Source organism: Salvelinus namaycush, chromosome 42, assembly GCF_016432855.1.
Source record: "Salvelinus namaycush isolate Seneca chromosome 42, SaNama_1.0, whole genome shotgun sequence".
Taxonomy (NCBI): domain Eukaryota; kingdom Metazoa; phylum Chordata; class Actinopteri; order Salmoniformes; family Salmonidae; genus Salvelinus; species Salvelinus namaycush.
This window is the reverse complement of record NC_052348.1, coordinates 14859787-14879285: the sequence shown is the minus strand read 5'-3', so window position 1 is coordinate 14879285 and position 19499 is coordinate 14859787. Positions and strand designations below refer to the sequence as shown.

At 45.3% G+C, this 19499-nt stretch overlaps 1 protein-coding gene across 1 annotated transcript in view; it reads left to right on the top strand.

Moving 5' to 3' along the window:
* Positions 1-19499, top strand: part of LOC120034752 (FRAS1-related extracellular matrix protein 2-like) — a 51908-nt gene that overhangs the window by 26310 nt on the left and 6099 nt on the right. The window contains exons 3-16 of the mRNA XM_038981357.1: positions 662-808; positions 2658-2888; positions 3252-3377; positions 4998-5249; positions 10272-10421; positions 12730-12939; positions 14127-14324; positions 14807-14971; positions 15172-15354; positions 16103-16233; positions 17285-17443; positions 17881-18184; positions 18357-18488; positions 18704-19035. Of these exons, the coding sequence (XP_038837285.1) occupies positions 662-808; positions 2658-2888; positions 3252-3377; positions 4998-5249; positions 10272-10421; positions 12730-12939; positions 14127-14324; positions 14807-14971; positions 15172-15354; positions 16103-16233; positions 17285-17443; positions 17881-18184; positions 18357-18488; positions 18704-19035 (2720 nt within the window). The remainder of the gene's footprint in view (positions 1-661; positions 809-2657; positions 2889-3251; positions 3378-4997; positions 5250-10271; positions 10422-12729; positions 12940-14126; positions 14325-14806; positions 14972-15171; positions 15355-16102; positions 16234-17284; positions 17444-17880; positions 18185-18356; positions 18489-18703; positions 19036-19499) is intronic.

The window sequence follows — 19499 nt, the reverse complement described above, 5'->3', positions numbered from 1 at the left end:
ACCTCACCTTTAACCCCTCTGCTAATACTGTCTGGTTTGGGTCAGAGGTGACAGAGAGTGAGAGGGAGAGAGAGAGAGAATGAGACAGACAGACAGACAGACAGACAGACAGACAGACAGACAGACAGACAGACAGACAGACAGACAGACAGACAGACAGACAGACAGACAGACAGACAGACAGACAGACAGACAGACAGACAGACAGACAGACAGACAGACAGACAGACAGACAGGGATTCCCTTGAACAGACCGTCACTTACAGTAGCTATCTGAGTCACTGTCAGCAAGTGATCCATTAAAAACGGGTCTCTCTCTCTCTGTCCTGTTTTGGCCCATTCCCTGAGACTGGTAAGGAGGTAAGAGTCTAGCCAGGGGCAGGCAACCCTGCCAAAGGAGCCAGGGAACTGACACACATATCTGGGTGAGGAGGTGAGAAACCCTTGCCAGGCACTGTCTGAGAGTGGGGGGTGGGGGGAGAACAATGGAGTGAGAGAGGAAATTAGAAACAAGGCATCACTCAAGAGGCCTGTGATGGAGGATTTGGGGGTAAGCCCAAATTAAGTTATCAAGTTACCCTTCACAATTTAAAATATCTGTGTCTTTTGTCATAGGGCTCAATGAGTTTACAAAAACTGATGTCAAAGTTGTGTCTTCCAGGTGGAAACAAGCTGAAGCCGCAGCCATTCCGGCTCAACTGGTCGTGGATCAGCCTGGAGAAGGAGTACTATCTGGTGGATGAGGACGCCAGACTCCTGGAGGTGACGCTCAGACGCAGGGGGTACCTGGGAGAGACATCCTTCGTCAGTGAGTATTGGAAGTCTTACACAGTACTTACCACAGATCTACAGCAGCCTTTACCTAAACAGATAAATACAAGGACTAGAATGGGACCTATAGCAATATTTACCTCTAGACATAGATATAGAATGACTAGAATGTGTCCTATAGGAGTATTTAACTCTAAACATTGATATAGAATGACTAGAAGGGTCCCTATAGCCGTATTTACCTATAAACATAGGTATAAAATGACCAAAATTGACCCTATAGCAGTATTTACCTCTTGACCTGGAAATACAATGACTAGAATGGGACATGTGAAGTGTTAAAAAAAAAAACGTTTTCACGTTATTTCACACGTGAAATTTAACGTGAAATTGTGATTTTCCACATGTGAAACCATGTGGTTTTTATGTAAGGGAACATAGATATAGAATGACTAGAATGGGGCCCCATTAGCAGTATTTACCTCTAAACATAGAAATAGAATGAATACAATGGGTACAAAGCTCCTCAGTCATTTTACAGAATACTCATCGGTACACTCAATATGGCTGACATGGAGATTCTATGTCTATGGTACTGAAAGTCTTGAACAGGATTTACATCAGATCTATAGCATTTTGGTTTGATTTTTGATTTATTAGGATACCCATTAGCCGACGTCAAGGGCATGCACTCTTTGAAAAAAAAGGTGCTATCTAGAACCATACAGGGTTATTCGGCTGTCCCAACCCTTTTTTTTGCAGGTAGAAAACCCTTTTGGTGCCAGGTAGAACCCGGCACCAAAAAGGGTTCTCTTATAGCACAGGTGTCAAACTCATTCCACGGGGGGCCGAGTGTCTGCGGGTTTTCGCTCCTCCCTTGTACTTGATTGATGAATTAACATCACTAATTAGTTAGGAACTCCCCACACCTGGTTGTCTAGGGCTTTATTGAAAGGAAAAACCAAAAACCTGCAGACACTAGGCCCTCCGTGGAATGAGTTTGACACCCCTGTCTTATAGGGACAGCTGAAGAACCCTTTTGGAACCCTTTTTCTAAGAGTGTACCATGGTAGATCCTGTTGGAACTGGCTTGCACTTCGTTGGTTCATCACCCAAGTGATATATCTGAGTTAGTACATTTCTCCCGTTGTTTTCTTTACTTGTCATTCAGATAAAGGTAGTTTTAAATTGCCACTATTTTATCCCTAATGGGTAGTAAATATTTCAATCACCCACCACCATCAACTCTGACTAGGGGTACTTCGAAAAAAATGTAAATGTCAGTGGAGAGACTATTCAGAAAGCAGGACCTATTAAACTGTCATTGTGTAAAAGACTGATTGGCCCTTTAAGGGTCTTCATGGAGTGTATTTGTCTGTTATTACCCTGCCATTAGAAGAAACCTAAGAATAAAACAGACCCCCTGGTTATCAATCTGCCCTGTGTGTGTTCCTGTTTGACTGATGACCCATTTCCTGTCTCGCTGGTGAAAAACCTAGTTTGATTGAGGGATCAGATAGCCCTTCCTCATAGAGGTCACCAGGTAATGTCAACATGCTTGTCTGTTTGGCTACATCCAACACACAGGCTTTTATACACAGGCTCCTATATTTACGGTTGTCTTTGACGACACAGTAGTGGGCAAATATGAACAAAGACAGACAATGAGAGCTAACCAGGCAACTACAGTCTGTAAATCAGTCAACCTGCAGTCAACTCACATCCTCTGAGGCCCTACAAACTACACAGTGCTACGTGCCATTATTATAAAGCTATTCAGTTCAATTAGGTTCAATTCAGTTCAGCTCAGCTTACCTCAGCTAAATTCCAATTAAATGTAATTAAATTAGGTTCTATTTAGTTCAGTTCGATATGGTTCTATTCAGGCATCACCACCAAGGATGGCACTGCGGAGAAGGACAAGGACTTCCGGGGCAAGGCCCAGAAGCAGGTCCAGTTCAACCCAGGCCAGACAGTGGCCACCTGGAGGGTGAAGATCTTCACGGACCAGGAGTTTGAGACCAGCGAGACCTTTGAGATCCAGCTGTCAGAGCCTGTCATGGCCGTGCTGGAGTACCCCGATAGGGCCACTGTGGAGATAGTGGACCCTGGTGATGGTAAGAATGAACCGCCTTATCTGCAGATTGTCTGTTTGATTTGCCCTCCGACATGAAATCCTTTATGAATAGTAGACAGGCTTAAGTCAATTGGAAAGGCTACATTAATTTACATGGATTGACACATGAAAATATATAATTTTTCATAAGATTCCGAATCAGATCATGATTATTGTTCCATTGCTGGGCAATTTGATGGCAGCAGCAAATATGCATGCATCAAATAAGTACAGACTCGCCTGGGCTTGTAAACTCTTCTTCTCTTTTTCTCTATGGCCTATCCTCTGTGCTTCTCCCATAGAGATTCTATTAAATTACTATTCTAATTCTGAATTGTATGGTTTCTCCCTCTTTCCTCTGCAGAGTCCATGGTGTTCATCCCCCAGGCAGAGTATAAGATAGAGGAGGACATTGGGGAGCTGCTGGTGCCTGTTCGCCGCTCTGGAGACCTCGGCCAGGAACTCATGGTCATCTGCTACACCCAGCAAGGTGAATACAGTCAAATATATCATTCAAATACATGGGTTTTTACAAAGATTAAATGCATGAATAAAATGCACATAGATATACAGTGCATTCGGAAAGTATTCAGACCCCTTCCCTTTTTCCACATTTTGTTACGTTACAACCTTATTCTAAAATGGATCAAAAATATTAATAATCTCATTAATCCAACACACAATACCACGTAAAGACAAAGCAAAAACAGATTTTTAGAATTGTAAAAAATGTAAAACAGAAATACCATATTTACATAAGTATTCAGACCCTTTGCTTTGAGACTCGAAATTGAGCTCAAGTGCATCCTGTTTCCATTGATCATCCTTCAGATGTTTCTTCAACTTGATTGGAGTGCAGTTGTGGTAAATTCAATTGATTAGACAGGCATACACCTGTCTATATAAGTTCCCACAGTAGACAGTGCATGTCAAATCAAAAACTAAGCCTGAGGTCGAAGGAATTGTCCGTAGAGCTCCGAGAAAGGACTGTGTCAAAGCACAGAGCTGGGGAAGGGTACCCAAGAACACAGTGGCCTCCATCATTCTTAAATGGAAGAAGTTTGTAACCACCAAAACTGAGCAATTGGGGGAGAAGGGCCTTGGTCAGGGAGGTGACCAAGAAGCAGATGGTCACTCTGAAAGAGCTCCAGAGTTCCAGAAGGACAACCATCTCTGCAGCACTCGACCAATCAGGCCTTTATGGTAGAGTGGCCAGACGGAAGCCACTCCTCAGTAAAAGGCACATGTCAGCCAGCCTGGAGTTTGGCAAAAGGCACCTAAAGGACTCTAAGACCATGAGAAACAAGATTCTCTGGTCTGATGAAATCAAGATTGAACTCTTTGGCCTGAATGCCAAGCGTCAGGTCTGGAGGAAACCTGGCGCCATCCCTACGGTGAAGCATGGTGGTGGCAGCATGCTGTGGGGATGTTTTTCAGCGGCAGGGACTGGGAGACTAGTCAGGATCGAGAGAAAGATGAACGGAGCAAAGTACAGAGCACTCAGAACCTCAGACTGGGGCGAAGGTTCACCTTCCAACAAGACAACAACCCTAAGCATACAGCCAAGACAACGCAGGAGTGGCTTTGGGACAAGTCTCTGAATGTCCTTGAGTGGCCCAGCCAGAGCCCGGACTTGAACCCGATCGAACATCTCTGGAGAAACCTGAAAATAGCTGTGCAGCGACGCTCCCCATACAACCTGAAAGAGCTTGAGAGGATCTGCAGAGAAGAATGGGACAAACTCCCTAAATACAGGTGTGCCAAGCTTGTAGCATCATACCCAAGAAGACTCGAGGCTGTAATGGCTGCCAAAGGTGCTTCAACAAAGTACTGAGTTAAGGGTAAGAAAACTTATGTAAATGTGAATATTTCAGTTTTTGCTTTGTCATTATGGGGTATTGTGTGTAGATTGATGAGGGGGAAAACAATTTAATCCATTTTAGAATAAGGCTGTAACATAACAAAATGTGGAAAAAGTCAGGGAGTCTGAATACTTTCCAAATGCACTGTAGATATATTGTAACATAAAACTACTCTCCTCCTCCCACAACTGCCTGTCATTCTTCTATTGACCCTTAACCATTGACACCTGAACTCCTTTTCCCAACAGCCAGTGCGACGGGCACCATCCCCAGCACGGTCCTCTCCTACAGCGACTACATCACGCGTCCCGAGGACCACACCAGCGTGCTGCGCTTCGACAAGGACCAGAGGGAGAAGCCCTGCCGCATCATCATCATCGACGACTCGCTCTACGAGGAGGAAGAGAGCTTCAACGTGACCCTCAGCATGCCCATGGGGGGCCAGGTGGGAGCCACCTTCCCCAGCGCGAAGGTCACCATCCTGGCCGACAGCGACGATGGTGAGTGTGGTTGTTGGGCGTATGGTGGGTGGTGGCATCTATAGTCACCTGTTGAATACAGAGGTCCCTCAATTGTCATGAAACCCTACTTGAAACTTGAAACCCTAGTTCAAATAGGTCAACAGACAGGTTCAAGTCAACTTGAATGCTACTTGTCAATGGCAATAGACTCAATGATTCCTGACCCTTTACTATATTGACTATAAAGGAAACTCTACCTATTCGACCCCCCAGTCTCTTGGGTTCAGTGAACGCGGGTACACTCTTTAAAAAAAGTGTGATCTAAAACCTAAAAGGGTTATTCGGCTGTCCCCATAGGATAACCCTTGAATAAAAAAGTTTGGTTCCGGGTAGAACTCTTTTGGGTTCCATGTAGAACCCTTCCACAGCGGGTTCTACCTAGAACCAAAAAGGTTTATCCTATGGGGACAGCAGAATAACCCTTTATGAACCCTGTTCCTTTCAGCTTTTCTCTATGATTTCCTGGGACTTCCTATGGGCCACTCCTAATGATATGACTTCCTGGGACTTCCTATGGGCCACTCCTAATGATATGACTTCCTGGGACTTCCTATGGGCCACTCCTAATGATATGACTTCCTGGGACTTCCTATGGGCCACTCCTAATGATATGACTTCCTGGGACTTCCTATGGGCCACTCCTAATGATATGACTTCCTGGGACTTCCTATGGGCCACTCCTAATGATATGACTTCCTGGGACTTCCTATGGGCCACTCATAATGATATGACTCCCTCTATGTTTGTTATGGGGGCTTAACTGTTGCCCGAGACACTTTGATGTGCCTAGTTACAATTTACATGTGTGTGTGTGTGTGTGTGTGTGTGTGTGTGCGTGTGTGTGCGTGTGTGTGTGTGTGTGTGTGTGTGTGTGTGTGTGTGTGTGTGTGTGTGTGTGTGTGTGTGTGTGTGTGTGTGTGTGTGTGTGTGTGTGTGTGTGTGTGTGTGTGTGTCTTTGTCTCTGGGTTTTTGTGTGTCAGTCTCTGTGCTGTGTGTTGTGTGTCAGTCTGCACCTGTGTTGCCTTAGCAACCAAACCCTTTCATCCACATTGATTTATTATCATTCGATCTCCCAGCAGTTGTCTAATATTCAACACAGTCGCTGAAAACACATAGAGTCGTGCAACTAGATACAACACTATTGAACTGATAACAGGGTCATTACTTTTCACTGATGATAAACACGTATCAATAGCATTACTTTGCTTCACTCTTTGTTCTCCTGTTAGTGAGGTAGAATAAAGGAACAATTGATGCAGCCATGCCAAAAGCACTAAGGTAAAGAGGAAAGACAGGAGACTGAAAGAGAGAGAGCTGGTGCCAAACACTAGATGAAAGGAGAGAGGAGAGGCAGGAAAGATGTGGTTAGAAGTTGGTTTATCAACAACAAAAAACAACTGTGCCACATAGGAACTACAGTAGGGCTTGTGAGAGCATGTACTGTAGGACTGTACGAAGCTTAGTGAAGCCTCTTTGGTGAGAGTGTTACCATCAACACCATAACTCAGAGGCCGGGTGCTGAGGATCCTCCAGCCACCATCAACACCATAACTCAGAGGCCGGGTGCTGAGGATCCTCCAGCCACCATCAACACCATAACTCAGAGGCCGGGTGCTGAGGATCCTCCAGCCACCATTAACACCATAACTCAGAGGCCAGGTGCTGAGGATCCTCCAGCCACCATCAACACCATAACTCAGAGGCCAGGTGCTGAGAATCCTCCAGCCATCAACACCATAACTCAGAGGCCGGGTGCTGAGGATCCTCCAGCCACCATCAACACCATAACTCAGAGGCCAGGTGCTGAGAATCCTCCAGCCGTCAACACCATAACTCAGAGGCCAGGTGCTGAGGATCCTCCAGCCATCATCAACACCATAACTCAGATGCTGGGTGCTGAGGATCCTCCAGCCGTCAACACCATAACTCAGAGGCCAGGTGCTGAGGATCCTCCAGCCATCATCAACACCATAACTCAGATGCTGGGTGCTGAGGATCCTCCAGCCCGGGTGATGCCCTTCTTTACTGTAACCACTGGTCTCTACGTGTAATCTATTCCACTACAAGTCCACTCATGGATGGCGCCATTCCCCAAAGCCACACACAGACAGACAGTGGCACACAAACACACTCAACCCAAGACAAAAGCACATCTCCCCACATGTTTGTCTTGCCTTCCCTCTCTTTGCCCTGTCCTTCCTCTCCTCCCTCCTCCCTCCTCTCGCTCTACCCCTGACTACACACTCCATCTGTTCCATCCTATACTTCTAGTAACAGGTGGCAGAACTGGGAAGAGAGAAAATAGAATAGAATAGAAACTCCAGTGTTAACTACACTGGACAACCCTCTGTCATGACAAATAAAAGAGCTCTCTGAACGTGTTTTGTTCTGAGTCACTCCTCCAACTCCACCGTTCAGTGGAGCTGGGGGGAAACAGAGGGCTTCCCTTTGTGTTGCAGGGGCCAAGAGGCAGGTGGGGAAACAGGGGGAAACAGAGGGCTTCCCTTTGTGTTGCTGGGGCCAAGAGGCAGGTGGGGAAACAGGGGGAAACAGGGATTTGTGGGAGAGGAATGTCAAATGACAGGCTTCCTATGGCGTTCAGCCTCCATTTTTGTTTTATTTGTGTAGCTGTTATTTGAGATGTGGGTGATGGTTTGTTTACAACTTCAAGAAAGCTCTGGAAGTAAAAAAAAGAAAAGAAAGTGCAACATATTCGGATATCATATCGACATAAATGTTCCATTTTTTCGTTTGCATGTACGTCAAATATCACCTGTAGGCTTCAGATGAGAAAAAGGAGATGTGTTTGTTTCTTGGACACAGTTAAACCAAGAAGCACGTTCAATGGAGATTTTCCATTGATAATGATTGTTAATCCAGGACCAGTCTTAAAGGTCCAATGTAGCCGTTTCTATCTCAATATCAAATCATTACTGGGTAACAATGAATTACCTTTTCAATTTTGTTTTAAATTAAAATGGACAAAAATACACAAAAATTGCTTAGCAAAGGGTAATTTCTCAAGCAAGAACTTTTCTAGGAATGTCTGGGAGTGGTCTGAGTGGGAAGGGGAAAACTGAAAATGACCCGTTACTGATAGAAAGGTTTAGACATTTCTTTCTTATTACCACATGGTGATGTCACCATGGAAGGCCAAAACTCCATCCCACCAAAACAGGCTGAAATTTCAGGCGGCCTTTTCAAACAGCTCTTACACTAACTGCTATTTCACAGTATTATTCCAAACTCAAAGTGTGGAAATATATATAAAACACAGGAAAACCACAAAAATCAGCCTTTAAGCTGTGTCTGGGAAACTGCCGCTTAGTGTTCAAGTGATTTACTTTCTGAATCTGAGGCCACTCCAGTCCTCCCCATCCACTCTATCTGACTGAATGAGTCATTTATCTCTCTTTAGTTGTCTCTCTGAGCCGTTCCTCTTCTTCTCCTCTTGCACTTCTCTCCTCCTCCTCCTCCTCCTCCTCCTCCTCCTCCTCCTCCTCCTCCTCCTCCTCTCCTTCCTCTCTCCCACCCTTCAGAGCTCATTCATTTCACTAACTGGTTTGTTCTAATGACAGACACACTCACAGTCAGGGCTACACTCCCCACTCCCTCCCCTGTAATTTGGAGTACAATGGAAACGTTATGTATAAGTAATCAGCATTCCCAGACATGATCTCCAGGCGACAAGAGGAGATGTCTTCTCAATGTAAAGATCCATTCCTCCATTGTGCCACAAACTTCTTGGTGGGTCCTGAAATCTAAAGTGACAACACTGTGTGTGTGTGTGTGTGTGTGTGTGTGTGTGTGTGTGTGTGTGTGTGTGTGTGTGTGTGTGTGTGTGTGTGTGTGTGTGTGTGTGTGTGTGTGTGTGTGTGTGTGTGCGTGCGTGCGTGCGTGCGTGCGTGCGTGCGTGCGTGCGTGCGTGCGTGCGTGCGAACCCATCTTCCTGGCTGAGTAAACCTGTGGTTGGGACCCCGGCCAGCATTAGGCTTCATTGTTATTAGTCTGGCTCTTCCTTCTCAGTGATCCTTTAGGGATTGCCATGTCTCCTTCCCCCTAACCAGCCACCCCTGGTACTAAACAGTATCTCTGGTGATTGAGAGGCATTGAGAGTAAGCCAAGTTTCAGGGGATCAGCGGTGGTTGTCTGACTGTGGCACTACAAGCCCTAGTCTAAAAACATCTCTAGACCACCTCTTCAAATCCTCTTCACCTAACAGTCAGTTAAATGTGTACATACTTCCTATTCTCCATGTCTTACTTTTACTATTTTATCCAGCTATAGACTAAATAATCACGATTGTCACAATATTGTATCTGCCTCTTATAGAAATGGCAGAAAGCTCAATTATAGATCAGCCTCATTAGTGGATGTACAGTAGACAGCAGTAGCTTGTCAGTGATGATGAGTCTGGCTGTTATAGGTGTGTAGAGAGATTAATCCGCTGTGTGTTCCAAAGATATGCATTCCTTCCCTCTAGTCTATTACTCAGAGAGGGAGAGGTAGAGAGATCCTCCTGTCTGTGCTGCCTCCCCCGTCTCCTCCCTCTTATCAGTGCTACTGTCATCAGACAAGGAGGACATCCCATCCCTCTTCTCCCCCCAACTCATCCCCCTTTCACTTATCCACCATTTCTACCTGGCTTTTCAGGTGTGCACTGTAGACCTCTGGCACTGAGTTCAGACGACAGTGTCTGGCCTCGATGAGGGGAGGAGGATGAAGGGATGAGTGGGGTGACAGCTCTCTTCCTGGAAAGAGAGGGAAAGATGGGGATGACCCCGTCAGCCGTACCAACTGTATCTGACAAGCCGAGTTCAGACCAGAAATGTGGATTATCCCATGACAGCTTCTTCCCGAAAGACATCCTTAATCAAAACCACATTTTTGTAACTTAATGATCATATCTGTAAGATGTAGATGATAATATACTGACCTGACCTCTCTCTCCCCCCCTCTCTCTCTCTCTCTCTCTCCCCCTCTCTCTCTCTCTCTCTACAGAGCCCTCTCTGTATTTCGGAGAACTAGATTACATTGTGGATGAGAGTTCAGGCTATGTGGAGGTCAGGGTCTGGAGGACTGGCACTGACCTCTCCAAGACGGCCACAGTGACCGTCCGCTCCAGGAAGAGTGACCCCGTCTCTGCTGAAGGTCAGAAGAAGAACGTGGATGTTAGATCTATTATTTCTATCCTCTTTGTGGTGTAGCGTTTCCAGAATACAGTGCCTTGCAAAAGTATTCATCCCCCTTAGCGTTTTTCCTATTTTGTTGCATTACAACCTGTAATTTAAATAGATTTTTATTTGGATTTCATGTAATGGACATACACAAAGTAGTCCAAATTGGTGAAATGAAATGAAAAAAATTACTTGTTTCAAAAAATTCAAAAATATATATATATAAAAAAAGGAAAAGTGGTGCGTGCATATGTGTTCACCCCTTTGCTATGAAGCCCCTAAATAAGATCTGGTGCAACCAATTACCTTCAGAAGTCACATAATTAGTTAAATAAAGTCCACCTGTGTACAATCTAAGTGTTACATGATCTCAGTATATATACACCTGTTCTTAGTGGTGTTGCAGGCCCCAGAGTCTGTAGCACCACCAAGCAAGCGTCACCACCAAACAAGCGTCACCATGAAGACCAAGGAGCTCTCCAAACAAGTCAGGGATAAAGTTGTGGAGAAGTACAGATCAGGGTTGGGTTAAAAAAAAATATCCGAAACTTTGAACATCCCACGGAGCACCATTAAATCCATTATTCAAAAATGGAAAGAATATGGAACCACAACAAACCTGCCAAGAGAGGGCCGCCCACCAAAACTCACGGACGAGGCAAAGAGACCAAAGATAACCCTGAAGGAGCTGCAAAGCTCCACAGCGGAGATTGGAGTATCTGTCCACTTTAAGCTGTACACTCCACAGACCTGGGCTTTACGGAAGAGTGGCCAGAAAAAAGCCATTGCTTAAAGAAAAAAATAAGCAAACACATTTGGTGTTTGCCAAAAGGCATGTGGGAGACCCCCCAAACATTTGGAAGAAGGTACTCTGGTCAGATGAGAATAAAATTTCACTTTTTGGCCATCAAGGAAAACGCTATGTCTGGCGCAAACCCAACACCTCTCATAACCCAGAGAACACCATCCCCACAGTGAAGCATGATGGTGGTGTAACGGCTGTCGTAATCCTCCTCCTCGGACGAGGAGGAGAGGCGAGAAGGATCAGACCAATATGCGGAGTGGAAAGTGGTCATCTTTTAATACACTTAGACTGAACACTTAATATACAAAACAACAAACGTGACAAAACCGCAAACAGTCCCGTGTGGTACTAACACTGACACGAGATGCAAACACCCACAAAAACCACGTGAATCACAGGCTGCCTAAGTATGATTCTCAATCAGGGACAACGAATGACAGCTGTCTCTGATTGAGAATCATACCCGGCCGAACACAAACAACCCAACATAGAAAATAACACCTCGACAACCCACCCCAACTCACGCCCTGACCAACTAAATAAACACAAGAAAAAGGAAAAACAGGTCAGGAACGTGACAGGTGGCAGCATCATGCTGTGGGGATGTTTTTCATCGACAGGGACTGGGAAACTGGTCAGAATTGAAGGAATGATGGATGGCGCTAAATACAGGGAAATTCTTGAGGGAAACCTGTTTCAGTCTTCCAGAGATTTGAGACTGGGACGGAGGTTCACCTTCCAGCAGGACAATGACCCTAAGCATACTGCTAAAGCAACACTAAAGTGGTTTAAGGGGAAACATTTAAATGTCTTGGAAGGGCCTAGTCAAAGCCCAGACCTCAATCCAATTGAGAATCTGTGGTATGACTTAAAGATTGCGGAACCCATGCAACTTGAAGGAGCTGGAGCAGTTTTTCCTTGAAGAATGGGCAAAATCCCAGTGGCTAGATGTGCCAGGCTTATAGAGACATACCCCAAGAGACTTGCAGCTGTAATTGCTGAAAACGGTGTCTCTACAAAGTATTGACTTTGGGGGGTGAATAGTTACGCACACTCAAGTTTTCAATTTTTTTTGTCTTATTTCTTGTTTGTTTCACAATAAAAAATATTTTGTATCTTCAAAGTGGTAGGCATGTTGTGTAAATCAAATGATACAAACCCCCCCCAAAAATCCATTTTAATACCAGGTTGTAAGGCAACAAAATAGGAAAAATGGCAAGGGGGTGAATACTTTCTCAAGCCACTGTATCTGTCACACTATTTACAATTCCCCTGGAGTCCCTAAATCTCTGTTTTCACATTATTCACAAGCTCTCTATCAGTGTAATTACACAGAATTCCCAATCGTTCCTAATATTTCTCAAACATTCCGGTGTCATCTCTTTCATGGTAGTATCCCAATGCTCTTACTGACTCTCTCCCCATTAAGATATATGTGTAATGTTCTATTTCTATGTTCCCCGTGTCCCCCTGCCAGCCGGCCTAGACTACGTGGGCATCAGCCGTAACCTGGACTTTGCCCCCGGGGTGACCATGCAGACATTCAGAGTGACCATTTTGGATGACCTGGGTCAGCCGGAGCTGGAGGGTCCGGAAACATTTGACCTGGTGCTGAGGATGCCCATGAACGCTGTGCTGGGGGAGCCCAGCAAGACCACCATCACTATTAATGATACTGTTACTGACCGTGAGTTATACACACTCTGTAACACATACACACATGTGTAGATATATAGACCCCAGCAAGACCACCATCACTATTAATGATACTGTTACTGACCGTGAGTTATACACACTCTGTAACACATACACACATGTGTAGATATATAGACCCCAGCAAGACCACCATCACTATTAATGATACTGTTACTGACCGTGAGTTATACACACTCTGTAACACATACACACACATGTAGATATATAGACCCCAGCAAGACCACCATCACTATTAATGATACTGTTACTGACCGTGAGTTATACACACTCTGTAACACATACACACACATGTAGATATATAGACCCCAGCAAGACCACCATCACTATTAATGATACTGTTACTGACCGTGAGTTATACACACTCTGTAACACATACATGTAGATATATAGCCCCCAGCAAGACCACCATCCCGGTTAATGATACTGTTACTGACGATGAATTATACAGACACACACACTTTTTCACACACTGTTTTAGTGTTAGCATAACCACTGTTTTAGCGCTAACATAATCACTGTTTTAGCGTTAACATAACCACTGTTTTAGCGCTAACATAACCACTGTTTTAGCTCTAACATAACCACTGTTTTAGCGCTAACATAAGCACTGTTTTAGCGCTAACATAACCACTGTTTTAGTGTTAGCATAACCTCTGTTTTAGCTCTAACATAACCACTGTTTTAGCACTAACATAAGCACTGTTTTAGCGCTAACATAACCACTGTTTTAGTGTTAGCATAACCTCTGTTTTAGCTCTAACATAACCACTGTTTTAGCGCTAACATAAGCACTGTTTTAGCGCTAACATAACCACTGTTTTAGTGTTAGCATAACCTCTGTTTTAGCTCTAACATAACCACTGTTTTAGCGCTAACATAAGCACTGTTTTAGCACTAACATAAGCACTGTTTTAGCGCTAACATAACCACTGTTTTAGCTTTTCTCTTTGTATGAATTGTTTGTGTTTTGTTATCCATATAAAAGTAGCTTTGAGATGATTGTCTAAGGCACATTTAGTCAGTGAGCAATGAGAGAATTAGACTATGCTCCCTATGCAGAAGCTATGAAAAGAATATTGAGCTACTAAAAAAACACAGTAATGATAAGTAGTATTCTATTCTCTTCAGAGCCTAATTCAAATCTACTTATTATTCCAGTGCCCAAGGTTCAGTTCAAGGATGCTGCCTATAAGGTGGATGAGGCGGACGGGGAGATGAAGGCCGTAGTGTATCGAAGTGGAGACATCAGTCACAGGTCTACGGTGCGCTGCTACACCCGCCAGGGCTCTGCCCAGGTCATGATGGATTATGATGAGAGGCCCAACACGGACGGGTCACTCATCACCTTCTTCCCAGGTAACCCCAGTCTCTCTCTCTCTCTCTGTTTCTCTCTCTCCCTCCCTCCCTCTTCTCCTCTCTCTCTCTCTCTTCCTCCCTCTTCTCCTCTCTCTCTCTCCCTCTCTCTTCCTCCCTCTTCACCTCTCTCTCTCTCTCCCTTCTCTTACTCTCTCTCTCCCTTCCTCCCTCCCTCTCACTCCCCTTTCTCCTCTCTCTCTCTCTCCCCCTTCTCTTACTCTCTCTCTCTCTCTCTCTCTCCTTTCTCCTCTCTCTCTCTCCCTCTCCCCTTTCTCTTACTCTCCCTCTCTCTCTCTCTCTCTCTCTCTCTCTCCCTTCCTCTCACTCCCCATTCTCTCTCTCTCTCTCTCTCTCTCTCTCTCTCTCTCTCCTTCCCTAGCTCTACCCCTTCTCTCTCCCAATGTCTTTTTATATGCCAACCCCCCATATCCTCATATTTCTATGTGTTAACGCTGTGTTCCCCCTGTCTGTCTCTCCTATAGGGGAGAGTGAGAAGGAGTGTGTGGTGAACATGGTGGATGATAACCTGTATGAGGAGGATGAAGAGTTCCGTCTGGTGCTGGGAACGCCCAAGAGCAAGTCACTCTTCGGAGCCTCCATAGGGGAACAGAAAGAGGCGGTTGTCACCATTACGGACGAGAAAGACAGTAAGCATTACCCAAGGAACATGGAGATATCTACTACACCTAACATTGGGCTACGCTGTATAGATCTATCTAATAAAGTATTACAAATAAAATGACAAAACACTCTATTTTATTAATCATTTAATTCAGTCTCTAGAGAGTTAGAGGTAGTAGTATGTTCTGTTTTGTATCTGGAGTCTAACCTGATTCTCTCTCCTCAGAGCCCATCATCCGTTTCAGTGAGATAAAGTACAGCGTACGGGAGCCCCAGATCCAAGGGGAGACAGCCGTGGTGAAGATCCCTATCCTGAGGCTAGGAGACACCTCCAAGGTCTCCCTGGTCCGGGTCCACACCAAGGACGGGTCAGCCACCTCTGGAGAGGACTACAACCCGCTGTCGGAGGGTGAGTCCTAGCATTAAGTTATCATATAGTTTAATCATGTAACACAGACATAACTAACCCTAACGTCTGGAGAGGACTACAACCTCCTGTTGGCGGGTGAGTACACATACAGGAACTGTAGTCTATGTTCCAATATCCACTCTAGCATCCCACTTAGATTGTCCAAAACATTGCTTCATTCTAAGTGGGATGTTAGTATGGGCGTTAGAACAGAACCATATGAGAGAAGGATAGGGGCATTACCACAGTAACAGAATGATGTTGAGACTCAGATCTGAAGCTTTAAAATGGATGTCAAAGAAAAAACAATGATTGCAAAGATAAATAATCCATACGACTCTATGCACAAGGACGACTTTTAACAATGTCCACTGAACATTTTACAAAAACACATTTACTTGAAGAAACAGCACATATCGTCATTCTGTTACCAAACTTTGCATCTGCACTGTTCTTCAAGTAAATTCGTTTTTTTGTAAAATTTTCAGTGTAAATTGTTAAAAGTAGTCCTTGTCAGAGAGTTGTATGGTTTGTTTAACTTTGCAATGATATGTTTCATGTTTGACAGACATTCAATTCTCAGCATTATTCTGTTTTCTGTTACCGTAGAATTGCCCCTATACAGCCATCGTTGTCATACTGTGTTGGGCACTGTCGTGTATAACCCATTCACACCAAAAACGACCTGATACATTTTTAATAGAGATCCTTATTAAGCTCTTGTTTAACCTTGTGTGTGTCTCTCAAGATGTGGAGTTCAAGGAGGGCGAGACAGAACACTTTGTGGAGGTGCAGATCCTGTATGACGGCCAGAGAGAGATGAGAGAAGCCTTCGTCGTCCACATGAAACCTGATGAGTACATGGTCGCAGAGATGCAGGTAAGACTGAGGGCATGGGATCTCTCTCTCTCTCTCTCTCTCTCTCTCTCTCTCTCTCTCTCTCTCTCTGTCTCTCTCTCTCTCTCTCTCTCTCTCTCTCTCTCTCTCTCTCTCTCTCTCTCTCTCCCTCACACACTTTATGTATTTATTTAACCCTTATTTTACCAGGTCAGTTGACTGAGAACACATTCTCATTTACAGCAACAACCAGGGGAATAGTTACAGGGTGGATGAATGAGCCAATTGGAAGCAGGGGATGATTAGGTGACCGTGAAGGTATGAGGGCCAGATTGGTAATTTAGCCAGGACACCAGGGTTAACACCCCTACTCTTACAATAAATGCCATGGGATCTTTAGTGACCACAGAGAGTCAGGACACTGTTTAACGTCCCATCCGAAAGACGGCACCCTACACAGGGCAATGTCCCCAATCACTTCCCTGGGGCATTGGGATATTTTCGGGGGGACCAAAGGAAAGAGTGCCTCTTACTGGCCCTCCAACACCCCTTCCAGCAGCATCTGGTCTCCCATCCAGGACCAACCCTGCTTAGCTTCAGAGGCAAGCCAGCAGTGAGATGCAGGGTGGTATGCTGCTGACACCCACCTAGATCACCCACCGAGACACACACACACACACCATATAAATACCCTCAGCAGGTCTCAGGGCATGCACACACACTTGAACACACAAATAGCCAGGCAGCAGCTGCCACTGTCAGCAGCCCCAGCACCCAAATCACCAGCTATTATAAAAAGACTTCCTGGTTGAGTCCATGCTATGAGAATGTCCCTCAAGTCAACCCACAGAGCAGTGTGACCTACAAACACAGCTATGTGACATCCCAGACATGTACTGTACCATACCACTAACCTGACACAAATAATGCTAGAGGTATACGCTCACTTTAACCCACTTTTCTCCTTTGGTATTATAAATATGCTGTTCTAAGGAGGACTCCACCTTCTCAAACGTCCAAGTTTACAATGTAGAACACAAAGTGTACAATACCCGTGGAATGGTGTTTTGAATCTCTCTCTCCCGTTCATCAGATGAGTAAGGCAATTGTGTACATCGAGGAGATGGACAGCGTGGCAGACGTCACCTTCCCGGCTGTGCCTACTGTGGTGTCCCTGCTAATGTACGATGACACGGCCCGCGCCAGGGACAACCCTCACCCCTCTACTGGCTACCCCATCGTCTGTGTGACGGTGAGTGGTGGCCACTGGGCCCAGACACACACACGCAGAATGCAACCACCTAGACACACACACCTTATATCCAGGTGTTTAACCATGTGAAGCTGAGCTGGCGACAAGGTCGGAATACTTTCATCCAGTCCAAGAAGCCGAGGCTTCAAACTGATGGTCTTTGTGTTTCATAGTTTCAAAACCTGTTGTTTAAGTGGTAAATCAATCCATTTTCCATTGAAATGCTTTCTCCAGTTCTGACTAAATCCTAAACATGAGACCCTTTCACCGGCATAACAAATGTACCCATGTATTCTCAAATACATATTACCGATATACCATTGCATATAGCCTCGTAAACTTCACTTCATGTGTTGAGCGCGGTTTACAAGACTACTGTGTATAGTCCTATTACATGCCATAATCACATATAACTGTGGCCCATCCCTCACATGCAGGCCTGCAACCCCAAATACCACGACTTTGACAAGACGGGCTCCATCTGCACGGCAGAGAGCATCAACGACACCCTGACCCAGTACCGCTGGCTGGTCAGCGCCCCCAGCGGGTCGGACGGGGTCACCTCGCCCCTGAGAGAGGTGGACACCAACACCTTCTTCACCAACACTAAGTCCATCACCCTGGACTCCATCTACTTCCAGGCTGGGTCGAGAGTCCAGTGTGCTGCCCGGGCGTTCAATACGAACGGGGATGCTGGTCTGGAGCTGTCCAGCCCCATCATGGTGGTCAGCAAGGAGGAGGGTGAGTGGAGACTGGGGGGGTGGGGACTTCAGAGTTCAGTGACATCAACCTTCATGACTGTTGATGACATCTGCTATATGTCCTTATTAGGACAGAGTTACGTAGGCCTTGTGATGGAGAGTTCAAGGATGATTGTCTATCCGACAATAATATGTCCCGTGTGTCTGTGTAGGTCTGTGTCAACCACGTATCACTGGCACGGTGGGAGCTGAGCCCTTCTCTGCTAAGATCCGCTACACCGGCCCTGACGACCCTGACTTCCCCAACCTCATCAAACTCACTGTCAACATGCCACACATGGACGGTGAGTAACAGGCTCTGTCATGTCCTTTCTTACTGATCTAGAGTCGGTTTGATTGTTTAGCTAACGATCGATGACAATAGGACTGAGGTAGAAAGAACTGATTCAAGATCAGTTGTCAAGGGTAAAAAGTTAGCAGGTCATTAAAAGATTTCTAAATGTTGCAATTGATTGATGATGTATTGAAACCATCTCTCTCTCACCTCTCTTCTCCTCAGGCATGTTACCGGTCATCTCTACGCGGCCCCTGTCCAACTTCGAGCTGACCCTGTCTCCGGACGGCACGCGCGTGGGCAACCACCGCTGCTCCAACCTACTGGACTTCAACGAGATCCAGACGGGCCACGGCTTCATTACCGACGCCACCAAGAACCCTGAGATCATCGGCGAGACGTCGCCCTACCAGTACAGCGCCGACATGCGCTCCACCAACAGCCTGAGATTCTACAGGAACCTGAATCTGGAGGCTTGTCTGTGGGAGTTTAATAGTTACTACGACATGTCCGAGCTGCTCACCACCTGTGGAGGTTCTATCGGGACGGATGGACAGGTACTGGAGAGAGAGAGACATACACACATATGCACTGATGCAAACACACACACACACAAACTGACACGCTGGCTGTTCTCTGTGTGCAACTCTCGATTACTCAGTCTGCTGTCGTTGTTTTTCAGTAATCTGTCAAGTTGAAAGTAGACATTTTGAAATTACCTCTGTGTTAAATTCCCTCTGTGTTAAATTCCCTCTGTGTTAAATTCCCTCGGTGTTAAATTCTGTCTATGTTACCTTTCATGAAAAGTAGACATTTTGAAATTCCCTCTGTGTTAAATTCCCTCGGTGTTAAATTCTGTCTATGTTACCTTTCATGAAAAGTAGACATTTTGAAATTCCCTCTGTGTTAAATTCCCTCGGTGTTAAATTCTGTCTATGTTACCTTTCATGAAAAGTAGACATTTTGAAATTCCCTCTGTGTTAAATTCCCTCGGTGTTAAATTCTGTCTATGTTACCTTTC